This window comes from Sarcophilus harrisii, chromosome 2 (assembly GCF_902635505.1).
Source record: "Sarcophilus harrisii chromosome 2, mSarHar1.11, whole genome shotgun sequence".
Classification (NCBI taxonomy): domain Eukaryota; kingdom Metazoa; phylum Chordata; class Mammalia; order Dasyuromorphia; family Dasyuridae; genus Sarcophilus; species Sarcophilus harrisii.
This window is the reverse complement of record NC_045427.1, coordinates 286,141,416-286,155,618: the sequence shown is the minus strand read 5'-3', so window position 1 is coordinate 286,155,618 and position 14,203 is coordinate 286,141,416. Positions and strand designations below refer to the sequence as shown.

The window sequence follows — 14,203 nt, the reverse complement described above, 5'->3', positions numbered from 1 at the left end:
CTTCATTTCAAATTAAAAAAAGAAATCTAAATAGGGAGTGAGAGTTGGGGTAAGGGCAAATTGTATATAAGTATTTGAAAGAATGTCAGAGATATAGACTTGTGTTGCTTGATACCAGATGATAGATTTAAAAACAATGGGAGGAATTTATAGGTAGGCAATTTTGGATTCATATAAGAAAGAACTTCCTAAAAAAGTTAGAATTACCCTGAAGTGAACTGAACTTTCCTTGGATCGGAGAAGTGGGGTAAAATAGAATTGAAAGTTAGAGTTCCTCATTCTAGGGGTCTTACAGATCAACACAAAATACGACTTCGGGGTGCTAAATATGTGAACTCATGTTTGACTTGATAACTTCTAGAATTTCTGTATTTATCCCTTCCGCATTGAACAGGGGTTATGGATGTAGTGCTTCTGCAATCTGGAAAAGTCCATGTAAAATTTTTCTGCCTCATCGTACCAGAGGAGTCTGAATTTTTTTCCTTTTTCTTTTCTGAGGTGTTTACTTTATTGTAAAATTTGGGTTAAAGATTTGGTTATAGTTTCTTGCTATCTGCTGGTTTTTGTGTATTTTCTGCAGCTTCCACAAAATTCTCAATTTCCATTTAGTTTCTTACATGGACATGTAATATATTGAAACCTTAGTGGGGAAAATTGTGATGTGAAAGGGATAATTGTAATTTTGAGATACCTGTGAGAGGCAACATGGCATAATGGATAGAGGACTGAATCTGGGGGGCCAGAGTATTTTATTCTTTCCTTAGATACGCATACTAACTCACATACTAACAAACTTTGACCTTGAAAAGTCCCAAGTTTCAGAACTTCAATTTCCTCATCTGCAAAATGAGCCTTAGTAGCTACATCACTGGGGCCAAAATATATGTAAAAAAGCACTTTGTAAACCTTAAAGCAATATAATCAATTCAGCTGTTTTTATAAAATATGATTCTAGAATTTTCTTCTGCTGACCTGTTTTAAAGTGATTCTGTAGGGGCAAAGACATATAAAAATTATCCACTCATTTAGCCTACATTTGATTTGTTAGATATTGGAAAGAAATGTGGTAGTATTATATTAGCTGTCATTAAAAATGATCACCAGAACCCAGTGATACTAGATCTTTTTTCCCTTTAATTTTACTTTTTCCCCATTATTAATGTAAACTTTAATTATACTTTCCTATTTGACTCAAGCTAAAAATCCATTTCCACAAAATTTTGAGTTTCTCATTAATATTTTTTCCCTATACGAAGCATAAAGCAATGTTTTCAGAAATGCAAAGGTGTTAAATCAAGTTTAATTATTGATCCTTTCATAACTAGGGACTTGTTATTGACTCATTTCAGTCATGTCTGACACTTTGTGACTCCATTTGAAGTATTCTTGGCAAAGAAATTGGTGTTTTGCCATCTTTTCCAGCTTATTTACAATTGAGGACCCAGAGGCAAACGGGTTAAGTGACTCTCTTGGACCAGAATTGAACTCAGAATAGTCTCCCTAATCTCTGGCATCGCTCTGTTCACTGGGCTATCCAGTATCTTAAAAGTTAAAGCTTTAAAAATTAAGGCTTTGATAGGAGGTGATATCATTGTTGAGGGTCTCCAAACTATAAAAGTTCCAACTGTGTCACTACTATACATTGTGCTTTGCAAAGAGTGGTAGGAGCCAGAAAAAAGGTACGATTGTATATAAAGCCAGAGTCTTAACCAAGAACTTGCCCTTTAAAATATTTTAGTAACTTTTGGCATAATTGGCTTCCTTTGTAATCTTATATTTTATTTTGTGTATTTGAAAACATTTTTCTGGGAAGACTTTGATAGGCTACATCAGGGTGCTCAAGGGATCCATGGCACAGAAGGGATTAAAAATGATTCCTTGATCTAAATCAGCAATTCTCAAAGTATAGTCTGGGAACTGTCAGGGCAATCAGTAATGAAAGTGGGTTTCACAGACTCTTTTAGGGAATCCCTGAAGTCAAAACTATTTTCATAATAACACATTTTAATATTTTAAAGCTTTTATTTATTTTCAAAACATGCATATAATTTTCAACATTCACCTTTGCAAAATTCCAAATTTTTTTCTTCCATCTTTCTCCCCTAAACAGCAAGTAATCCAATATATCTTAAACATATTTCCACAATTATCATCCTGCACAAGAAAAATCATCATATCAAAAAGAAAAAATGAGAAAAAAACAAAAATCAAGCAAACGATAACAAAAAAGTGAAAATTATTATGTTGTGTTCCACACTCAGTTTCCACAGTCCTTTCTCTGGCTGCAGATGACTCTCTCCATCACTAGTTGGAACTGGTCTAAATCAGCTCATTATTGAAAAGGGCCATAAGACATTTTAATATTGGTAGATATAACTCACATTAGTAAAAGATCTTGAGGAGAGGGGCTCCTCAATAATTTTTAATAGTGCAAAAAAGTTCCTAAGACTAAATATGTAAGAATCATTGATAAAAAATTTTGTCCCTACCCTCAAAGAGCTTATACTCTTACTGGAGAGAGAAAGTATATGCTTAATATACAATTATAAGATAATGTGAAGTTAAGTAATTTGGGAATTAATAAGAATTTTAAAATAGCTCTATGCATTTGAGGATGTCATATCTTTCAGTTGCCTGTTTTGATGGAGTATACTTGCTTCTAAATTGACAATCGGAGCATGTCCTTGTCTCCTAATAACTTTTAATTTATTACACTATCTCCTAATAACTAATAACTTAATAAATAATTTCAGAGCTGGAAGGAATGTTAGAAATCATACTGGCCCACCTCTCTTAATTTACACATGAGGAGGTTAATTATTATTCCCAGAATCACAGACTTAGTTAATATCAGAGTTAGGCCTAGAATCTGGGTCTTTATATACCTGATATAAAGCCTTTCTTAAAACCTTTTTTTTTTTTTATCTGTATTTTGGATTTCATATATTACAGTTAATTTCCTTTTTATACACTCTCCTGCTACCTAAGACTGGCGCTCTTTTGACAAAGAAGTTTTAAAAAATCAGTACAGTGCACACAAGGGACAATGTGTGCAGTATTATTTCTGAGTGCCTACTCCCTCACATAAGAAAAGGTAGCAGATTGTGTTTCATTATCTGTCTTTCAGGATATTTCACTGATTTTTCAATTTCAGTCCAGAACTTTTCCAAGTTACTATATGAAGAGAGTCTTGACCCTGTCAGATGCCAAACCTTGGTTGAAATGATTCTTTTCTATATCCATTTCCCCCCTACCGTGGGCTGGGTTTTCTCCTGACTTATTTTTGTGGTTCTTCATTGGTTTTCAGTTGTATCTGACTCTTTTTAACCCTATTTGAGGTTTTCTTGGTAAAGGCTCCTGGACTAGCTTTCCATTTCTTTCTCTAGCTCATCTTACAGATGAGAACACTGAGGTAAGCTGGATTTAATGACTTGTCTAGATCACACAGCTAGTAAAAGTTTGAGGTTACATTTGAACTCTGAGCTTCCTGTCTCTGCAGCTGACACTTTATCCACTCTGCCACCTAGCTAAATTCTTTTAGCAATTGCTTTTAGAAATCCTTACTGCCTTCCATGGCTAATTGCCAAGTTTCCGTGCCCTAAGTATAGATAAGGAAAGAAGCAGGTTGACATGTAGGTCTGATTGTAGGGGTGGCACAGTGGATAGAATGCCTCTTACAAGCCTCTTGTACCAATCAGCTTAAGGAAAGGAGAAGCAGCATTTACGGTAGTGACAGTCACTTTTTAGCTCAAATCTCTTACCTCTCTGTGTAAATATCATACAAATGGAATTAGCCTGTGTCAAGTTGTTCATTACATGTGGACATATCAAAGCTAAATGATCACAAATAGCTAAATTGCTTGCTGACCCAAGGGTTTGATAGCTCTAGACTTGGGACCAGGGAGACTTTGGGTTCAAATGTGGTATCGGATGTTTACCGATTGTATAACCCTGAACAAGTCACTTATCCTGGCTGCCCCAGTTTCCTCATTTGTAAAATGGTGATAGTAATAACATCTCCTTCCAAGACTATTGTGGGGATAAAATCATAAAATGTTTGTAAGGCATTTTTATAAACCTCAAGTTTTGTGATTCTGGGTAAGTCACTTACTCCCTCTTAGCTTAAGTTCCTCATCTGTAAAAGGGAACATATTGGAGAAGGTAATGGCAAACAACTCTAGTATGTTCGTCAACAAGTAGAGTCCCATAGAGTCAGATATGACATTAGCAGAAATACTGTATAAATGTTGTTGTTTCCATCTTCATTTTTATTATGGGACATTGGTACATGATAATATATTCAGATTTCTGTTTTAAGGTCTTTTGAGAAATACACCTAATGGATCATAGAATTTTGGAGCTACAAGAAATCAAGGAGATCAGCTAATTTAATAGCTGTCCCATGACGAAATAGACCTGGAGAGCAGAATTGATTTTCTCAAGGTCAAACAGATAGATGTAGATTCTCAGTTTCTGGTTTCTTAATCTAGGGTTGTTTTCCATAGACCACATGGATAACAAGGTAAGTTAGTGTTCTAGAAGAGTAGACAAGGAACAGAAACCATTCTGGGTTGGCAATTTGTAACCTATGTGACCTCAAACAGGTTACTTATTAATATTAATAATAGTGGTAGCTCAAACTTATATGTTTTTTTAAAGATTTACAGAACACGGGATTTAGTACTGGAAAGTTTCTTAGAGACCATCCAATCCAGCCTTCTCCTTTTGCAGATAAGGAAACCGAGGCAGGAGAGGTTAAGTGTACTACCCAGGATCACTCAGCTTGTAATTGTCAAGAGACAGGACTTGAACTCGGGTTTTTCCAAAGTTACATATAAGTGAAGCAACTAATCTTATAATTAATAAGTAACCTGTTTGAGGTCACATAGATTATAAATTGCCAACCCAGAATAATTTGTTTTCCAGATCACTTACTTTGTTATCCCTGTGATATATTGAAAAAGCTGTATATGCTATACCCCGACCTGTAATAATATACTTTACCTAGTTTAATCCATATAGTAACTCTATGAGATGTGTTAATATCCCCATTTTATAGATGAAGAAACTGAGACTCAGAGAGAGATTGACTTGCCAAAGGTGATGGTTATTAAATACCTGAGTGAGGACTCGAATACATTTTTCCTTCAAGTCCAGTGTTGTATCCAGTCCATACAAAGCTTCCTGGTCAGGTGACATTTATATGTCACCTTACAAGGCTTATAGGGCAGCTAAGTGGTATAATGGACAGAGTACCCAGGCCTAGTGTCAGGAAGACCTGAGTTCAGATGTAATTTCAGAGACTTACTAGCTATGTGGCCTGTAAGTCACATAAGCTTATTTGCCTCAGTTTCATTATCTTTCCAATGAACTGGAGAAGAAAATGGAAATTACTACAATATTTTTGCCAAGAAAACCCCAAGTGGGGTAATGAAGAATTAGCTATAACTGAAAAACAACAAAACAACAAACTTCCTTCAAATGTATCCACAATAAGCCATGTGGCTTTTCCAGGGGGGGAAATCAAAACAAAACAATTATGAAAATAATAACAGTATGTATTTATATAGACTTTAGGTTTATAATTCATTTTATTCATATTATCCCATTTAAATGTTTCTAAGTTAAATTTAAATATTCCTTGCAGTAAATCTGAAAGTAAACGATAATGTTATGACATTTTTTCCCCTTTATTTTCTCATTTGTAAAATAATGGAGTGGATCTTGATGGATCATTCCACCTATAATTTCTTATCATCATAAAATTAGAAGCACATCTGGATTCACACTTTTAAGAAGCCCCATCTCTCACTTTTTTTCTCTCTTTTAAAGCCATTGCCCTTATTTACATATGCATTTTACGTGTTAAAAAAATGATAAACCATTCCCTTTTAAATTATTTTATATTTCCTATGATCAGGGTTCACTGATCTTGGTGGGTGCAAATATTTGGCAGATTTGTATTCTGTGTCTAGAATTAGCTTATTTTTCATTATAGTTGATAAATTCATGACTATGCATATAAATTGGTCTAGATTTTAATGAATACATTTCATACATTGAAAAGTGCTGAAATTCTTTTAGCTATATACTAGTTTAATGCTGAGTACTTTGAATGAAATTCACATATATGTTAATTCATTTTTTTGTGGTCTTAGACAAATCATCCTGGTCAGAGCCTTATTTATTTATTTTTAAAAATGTATTCTTGTGGACTCCTGATTCCAGTGATCTTTCCATGAAGTTTTCATGCTATCTGCTATTCCTTTAATACATGCTGGGCTTCCCCTCCTCGTGCTTTAGTTTAGGGTATTCTGTGTGCCCTTCTTCCATACCTTTCTTTGAAATTCTACCCATATATCTTCCAACACCCATGTTAAATTCTACCTTTTCCTTCTGGTCTTCCCAGCTCCTTTTTTAAGGGAAAATATATTTCTTACCTTTCCAGTGAATATTTATAATGCTTTGTCATATTTTATTCCCTCAAACTGGATTATAAATTTATTAAGGTCAGCGACATTGTCTTTTTTATTGTGCTTTTTGTTGTTTTGCCAAGTCTGACTCATAGTGATCCTATTTCAGGGTTTTTTGGCAAGACACTGGAGTGGTTTGCCATTTCCTTCTCCAATACATTTTATAGATGAGAAAACAGAGGCCGACAAGGTTAAGTGACTTACCCAGGGTCACACAGTTAAGAGTCTGAGGCTGGATTGGAACTCAGGAAGAGGAGTGTTCCCGACTTCAGAACAGGCACTGTATCCACTGTGTGCCCCCAGTGTACCTAGAATGTACTTAGAACAGTATTTAACCTATGTTGAGTGCTCAAGAAATGTTTGTTGAATTGGATTGTTACTTGTATGTAGGGTTATATCTTAATGTCCTTCCCACTTTGGGGTCATTAAAAAGGTAGCTTGGTCTTATAGGAGAATAGAGCTTTGGATAGAGTCAGGAAGACTTAAATTTAAATCCTGCCTTAAATACTAGCTGTGTTGATATTCTGTAAGTCATTTAATCTCTCAGCCAGATTCCTTATCTGTAAAATGAGGTAGATAGTATCTATCTCACAGAATTATTGTGAGGATCTAGTGAGATAACCTTTAAAGATCTTTGCAATCCTTTAAATGGTATATAAAGACTTTTTAAGTTGACTTGATTCTTGACTTTGAATGGCTTATGTTCCATTTTAGGAGATAAATCTTGGATATTTCAAATAAAAAAAAAAGTGACACTGTAAAAGCCAATGCAGGCTATGTGTGCAAAACTGTAGCTGGTTCCAGGGCTCTCAGCCCACAGTATGTAAGAATGGCTGATCTCAAGGCAATTCTGGGGTCTCTGCTGGCATAGCAGCTGGGCTCTTGATGCTTTGTCTGTACTTGGATCCAGGTCACATTGCTGGATGGCATTCCCAGAGCAGGGAGGAGCATAGCATATCTTGGAGAGCAGGGATCCTCCTCACAGCTCCAGAGCAGACAAGAGGGTTTGTGGTCCCTCCCAGGCCAGAGCACAGACCACCAGGAGTAAACGCAGTTCCCCTTAGCTCATACCAGATCCCTACCAAAGATCCAGTAGCAAATGTCAGATACAAGATTCTTTTATAGGGTAACAAGAAGGATGAGATTAATGGGGAAGATGGCTGGATGGGGATGATCTAATGGGGGGAGGCACCTAGATGACATAATGGGACTAAAGAGGTTCTTGATATTCTAATGATGTCTAAAATAGATAAAAACTTTTATCCCATCAAATATGAAGAGGGAATGATTATAGCTTGAGTTCTAAGAAGACCTTTATCCTAGCAAACATTAAGAGGGAATGGTTATAACCTGAGGCAGAGTAACTGAATAGGACAATTAGGGAAACTGGGTTAGGACATTAAAAGAGAACTGTGGCACAACATAATAAGCGGCGAAAATGAACAAATTACAGAAAAAGATTCCGACCATAGAAAGTTTCTGTGATGATAAGGAAGATCAAAATACACATTTGGGAGATGATAAAGTCCAAGCTTATATATCCAAAGCCTCAAAGAAAATATGAATTGGGTTCAGGCAATGGATGAGCTCAGAAAGGATTTTGAAAATCAAGTAAGAGTGGTAAAGGAAAAATTGGGAAGAGAAATGAGTGGTGCAAGAAAATCATGAAAAGCAAGTCAACAACCTGGTAAAGGAGACATAAAATAATTACCTTACAAAACAGACTAGAACAAATAGTAAAGGAAGTACAAAACGCCAATGAGGAGAAGAATGCCTTAGAAAGCAAGAGAGGTAAGAAAATTCACCAAAGATAAAAACTCCTTAAAAAGTAGAATTGTCAAATGGGAAAGAAGGTACAAAAACTCACTGAAGAAATAACACACTGAGATTTGTGAGACATTGTCTAAATTCCTGGCACTTAGTGGATACTTAATAAACATTTATTAAATTATTATTAAACATTTATTAAACAATTGAAATTCAGACTATATAGTACAGATGAAATATTCTTAGAATTCAAATAATAGAAGGTTTGTGGGGTGGGATTATAAGGAACACTTTAGGAAGGTGGTGGGGTTTGGAGCTGTTTCTTAAAGGAAATGGACGGTTTCATCTGGTAGAGTGGAAAGAAAAGGACATTTGTATGCAGGGGTAAAAATAAGATGAGAAAATCTAAGGAGATGGCAATTAAAATGGTAAAAATGGGTAGAAGAAACAGAAAGAGGCTATATTGAAGTGAAGGTTTCCCATTGGGAAGTAATTGTTAATAAGATTAGGAAAGATTCAACCTGTAATCATTTGAGCATTTTCTGGTAGATAATATCAGATAAGGCAATTTGCGATGTGGGATTATTAACATTCTTGGTAAGTAATGTATCTTGTATGCGTCATTTCATTGTTTTCCATGTTATAGAATAGAGGAAGAATTTAAATGATAAGGAATGCTAAAATGATTCAGTAGAAATTCTTTGACTACTCTTAATTGTCAAATATTAATGTGGGTCAGGATTGCTAGAGCCCTATATAATTATAATTATCCATCCTATATTTTTTTAAAAAAGGAAAATGATGCTGCTGTTGTATGAAGAAGGTCTTCGAGTTGTCATCCATACTTCCAATCTTATTCAAGCTGACTGGCATCAGAAAACTCAAGGGTATGTTTCTTTTTGCCTCTTAAGTGATTGTCTTCTGAAATATGTGTAAATGATAACTTAAATTTGTATTTAACACTTTCAGTATATTTTCTTATTTAGTCCTCCCAGCAGCCCTTTGGGATGAGAACTGTAACTATTATTATCCCCACATTACCAAGGATGAGAATGTCTTACCCAAAGCTCTTGTAAATAGTGAAAGCAAAAGAGAATCAGAGCTTCTTTTTGCCGTGTTGTTGTTTTTTTTTTTTAAACAAATTCTGGACTTAAAAAATTAACTAAAATGAGCACTTTCATATATACAGAGTAAAATAGAGAGGAATATGACACTTTGAATATAATATACAGCTTGTTTTTTAAAAAAGAATAAATTCAACATGTAACCTTCAGAGTTGTCCCAATCAGCATTTTTGAAGCAGCAGCTATGTGCCTGGCATTATACTAAGTTCTGGGGATACAAAAAAAGGCAAAAGACAGTTGTCCTTATCCTCAAGAAGCTTACAATCTAATGAAAGAAACAATATACAAACAGATATATATATATATATATATATATCAAGCAAATTATTTTACAGGATGAACAGGAAATAATTAACAGAGGGATTAACCAGATTCCAGACAGATTAGGGAGGACTTCCAGTAAATGAAAAGATTTCAGTTGGAACTTAATGAAACTAGAGAGATAGATAAATGGGAAAAGTAGAGAAAGAACAATATTTCGAGCATTTCAAAACTGTGCTTTAATGATTTCTGTTTTGGGGAGGAGGGGCAACCTTATCCCAAATTCTCCTCTCTTCTTTGTAATATATATGCCTAGTCAGAACAAATTTCTACAATGACTATGCCAAAAATACATAGATTATTCTGCAGTTTGAGTCTGTGTCTAAATGGAAAATAACAAGTGGTTAATTGCAGTTTTAGGATCATTTACTTCTTAAGTGCAGTTTGAATAAATGTATTTAGGTATATAGAAATATTTGTAAAGTAATTTCAGATAGCACACTCACCTGGTGTGATAGGGATAGGATTGGAACTGAAGGGGGAGAATGTTGTAGAAAGTACACCTGAGCTGAAATTTTAAGGATGCTGGTGATTCTGACAGGTAGAGGTAAAGAGGGAGGGAGTTCCAAGCAAGGAAAGCAACATGGTCAAAGGAGGAGGAGTGAATGTTTTGTTTGAGAAATACCAGTTTGCAAAAAAGAGCCATGAAGTGAACAGTATAGGAAACAAAAAGCCTGGAAAAGTCAATGGAGGCCGGGTTGTGAGAGAATATAAATATCACATGAAGGAATTTATTTGAGCCTAGGTGCAACAGGAAAACTCTTTAAGTTTTCTATGCAGGGTATTGCATGACCAGATATGTGTTTAGGTAATTTTATGGAGGAAAGGTTGAAGAAGAGGAGACACTTGAAGCAGGGAGATCATTTAGAAGCTGTCAAAATATTCCAGTGAGAAGCACTGAAGGCATGAACTTGTGTTAGAAAATATGAGAGGAGATAGGAAATGGATTTTGGAGATACGGAAGAAAAAATTGATTAGACTTGGGAAGATATCGGAGGGAGCAGGATAGTGAAGGGCTGGGGAAGACTTGTAAATGGTAGAGGATGGCTCCAAGGTTTTGTATTTAAGTGACTTCTGAAGTACACTGGTGTCCTTAACAAGCGTAGGATATGATTGTCTCTATAAGCAATAGTAGTTGGCAGTTAAAAACTTTTTAGCCATTAGCAGTTCCTTTTTTGATATGTCTGCATAGGTATGGCAGTTTTAGATGTCCTGGAGTTGGGAAACCTGATTTCCATTCATTGCCAATCAGTTGTTTCCCACACAGTGACTAATGTTACATAGGAATTTGGCATCTAACAATAGAGACTGTCTCTCTTGGAGTATCAGCTCTACTGTTGTATAGTTTATTTCCTTAATTCTTTTATTTATTAATTTAATCAATATTTATTGTTTGCAACATTCAGTATGCTGTGATAGGAACCGAAAAAAATAAAAAAAATATTTAAGACATTGTCTCCATTCTTAAGGACCTTTCAATCCAGTTATTATAGCCTAATAGTTATAGCTAAAGAGTAGCATATAATTGCTTCTTAAGGGCAGCTAGGTGGTACAGTGGATAGAATGCCCGGCCTGGACTGGAAGACTCTCATTCTTGAGTTCAAATCCTGCCTCAGACATTAGCCATGAGACCTTGGACAAGTCACTATTTGCTTCAGTTTCCTCATCTGTAAAGTGAGCCGAAGAAGGAAATAACAAACCACTCCAGTATATTTGCCAAGATAACTCCAGATGGGGTTACAAAGAGTTGGACATGACTGAAATGCCCAGACGACAGTTATTCTCCTATATCTTACTTACCTTGCATGATTTAACTGTTTTTTTAAAAAAAGCCTTTTACTTTCCCTGCCTGCATTTCTTCACTACCCATCCTCTTAACTCCATGCAAACTTGCTTCTTACCTGACCCCTACAATGAACCTGTTCTCTCAAAGGATGACACTTATCTCTTCATCTTTTTTTGGAAGGGATATGTCAAATTTATTATCCTTTTTTTAAAGCTTTTTTATTTTCAAAATATATGCATAGTTTTCAATATTCTTCCTTGCAAAACCTTGTGATCTAATTTTTTTTCTCTCCCTTCTCATCCTCTCCCTTAGACGACAAATAATCCAATACATGTTAAATATGTGCAATTCTTCTATACATATTGCCACAATTATTATGCTACACAAGAAAAATCAGATCAAAAAAGAAAAATAAATGTATTTCTTTATAATTCAACCTAAATGATTTTCTCCCTGTTCCTTGATATCCTTTACTTTTCTGTAGCTTTTTATTTAATCTTTCCCTCTTATATATTCTTTCTCTCTTGGCTTCCTAGAGCATTTCCTTATTTTTCACCTACCCAATAGACTGTGACCTCTCAGTCTCCTAAGGTGGATCTTTTTCTCTCTCCTTTTCCTTAAATATGGGTATCTCTCAAAATGCTTTCCTCAAGATTCATTTTATATTTTTTGTGCTCTGGTGATCTTATCTATTCATGTGTTTAATTATTAGCTCTATTCATGATTTTCAAATCTATATATTTAGCCCTAATCTTTCTCCTGAATTCAGGTCCTTACTTTACCCGATTACCTCCTGGTACCTCCAAAGTCAGCACATCAAAGAAGGAACTCAGTCTTCCTAAACCTTCTCATTTTCCAGTCTTCCGGTAAGAAGGTCTGGTTGGTCTTCCCAGATGTTCAGGTTTATAGCTTTATGGATATCTTTGACCAATAGTGGATGGGCCAGGTTCTGTCAAATTCTGTTTCTACCTCACATCTCATACCTATCCCCTCTCACCCATCCCGCTCTAGCAGTCTTCTCCTTGGTTTCCGACACCATTCTTTGTTTTCTCCAGTCCTTACTTTGCACAGCTGTCAGGTTCACCTTCTTGTGACCCAGATCGGACCATGCTCTTCCCCTTTTCAGAAACTTTCTCTGGCGGCCTGTTGCCTGTGGGATGAAATGTAAATGTCTCTGCCTGATATTTAGGACTTCTCCTGTCTGTTTCCAATTGATCTCTCCAGCCTGATTTCACATTATTTATCCTGTTCTGCTGACACCTGTCTGCTGCTCCATAAACATGACTTGCTAATTCTTCCTTCCATTCTTTTGTGCAGGCTTTTCTCCCTGCCGGGATGTCCTACTCTTCTCATTTCTGTCTTTGAGCTTCCCACAAGGTTCAGCTTAGGCACTGCCTCATTTGTGAACTTTCTCTGATTTCCTTTCTTCCACAGCCACTAGAGTGCTTTCCTTCAAATATTCGTAGAGTTCTTAGTCAGATTTCTATTTTTTCTCCTTTCCCAAACATGTTTCACACTTATCTATATTCATGTTGCATCCCTATGGTGGAATATTAGCTCTTTGACCAAATACATGATTCATTTTAGTCTTTGTAGTCCAAAAGCTGGCTCAGTCCTCTGCAAATCGTGTAGTAATTACTCATTGAATTGAATAGTAGTCAGGATAAGGCATTTATGGAGATAAATGTAAGACAAATTGAAACATGACAGCCTTACAAGTGCCCAAATGCCAAGAGAGTCTATGAAATTAACTTTTCTCATTCCATAACCTGAATATACATTTTCATGCTTATTCTTTTTTGCATTAAAAAGACAAGAGGTTAAATTCTGTCTTGGATTTTTTTTATTTTTTGCTCTGTAATCCATGGCAAGCTACTTGTTCTCTGTCAACCTCATCTGCCCAAATGGGGATGATAATAATAATACCTATCATTTATATAGCACTCCCTATGTGCCAGGCATTGTGCTAAATATTTTATTATATGAACCTCACAAGAACTCTGCAAGGTAGGTGCTATTATTATTCCCATTTTTACAGATGAGAAAACTGAGTCAGAAAGAGTAACACAGCCATTAAGATTCTGAGGCTAGATTTGGAGTCAGTTTTTCTTAAGTCCAGGCCTGGAACTCTATGCATTGTACCCTAGTTTACCTTTTGATAATACCTACTTCGTGCATTGTTATGGGGATCAAATGAAATAACATACTTTATAACACTTAAAGCATTATATAAATGCTTTCTCTTATTATCTCTTTGAGTACAATGACTATGTAACAAGATTTAGCTCTCTTATTAAAGAAAAAAGAAGGGGATCATATCTTGTAGAATTCACATAGGAATTTTTTTTTTTTTGCAATCTTAGTGTTTTATGAAAAATCTGAAGCAGTCAATTAATGATCTGCTTTTTGAAAATGTCCTTTATGTTGTTTGCAACTAAAAAGAAAGAAATTTATGGAGATATTTAGAAGACAGTGTCATGTTGATGCCCCCTTTTGGAAAACCTGTTCTCCACAAATGTGTTTCCATGTTCCCAGGATTGTTTTTCACATAAAAATAGGGCAAATACATGATTTGAAATCAGAGAAAGTTCACAAATGAGGCAGTGCCTAAGCTGAACCTTGTGGGAAATTGTAACAAAACCCACTGTTTTCCCAGGTGCATACTTAGAAGTGGTTAATGGCAGACATATTTTGTGGGTTATTGGATCATTATCTAATTCTTTTGGAATTGT

The 14,203-nt window shown here is 35.4% G+C and overlaps 1 protein-coding gene across 3 annotated transcripts in view; it reads left to right on the top strand.

Moving 5' to 3' along the window:
• The window catches only part of TDP1 (tyrosyl-DNA phosphodiesterase 1), a 156,956-nt gene that overhangs the window by 37,526 nt on the left and 105,227 nt on the right, over positions 1-14,203 (top strand). For all 3 annotated transcript variants that reach the window (XM_031952363.1, XM_031952364.1, XM_012547405.3), the window contains exon 8: positions 9,035-9,127. In XM_031952363.1, coding sequence (XP_031808223.1) covers positions 9,035-9,127 — 93 coding nt within the window. The remainder of the gene's footprint in view (positions 1-9,034; positions 9,128-14,203) is intronic.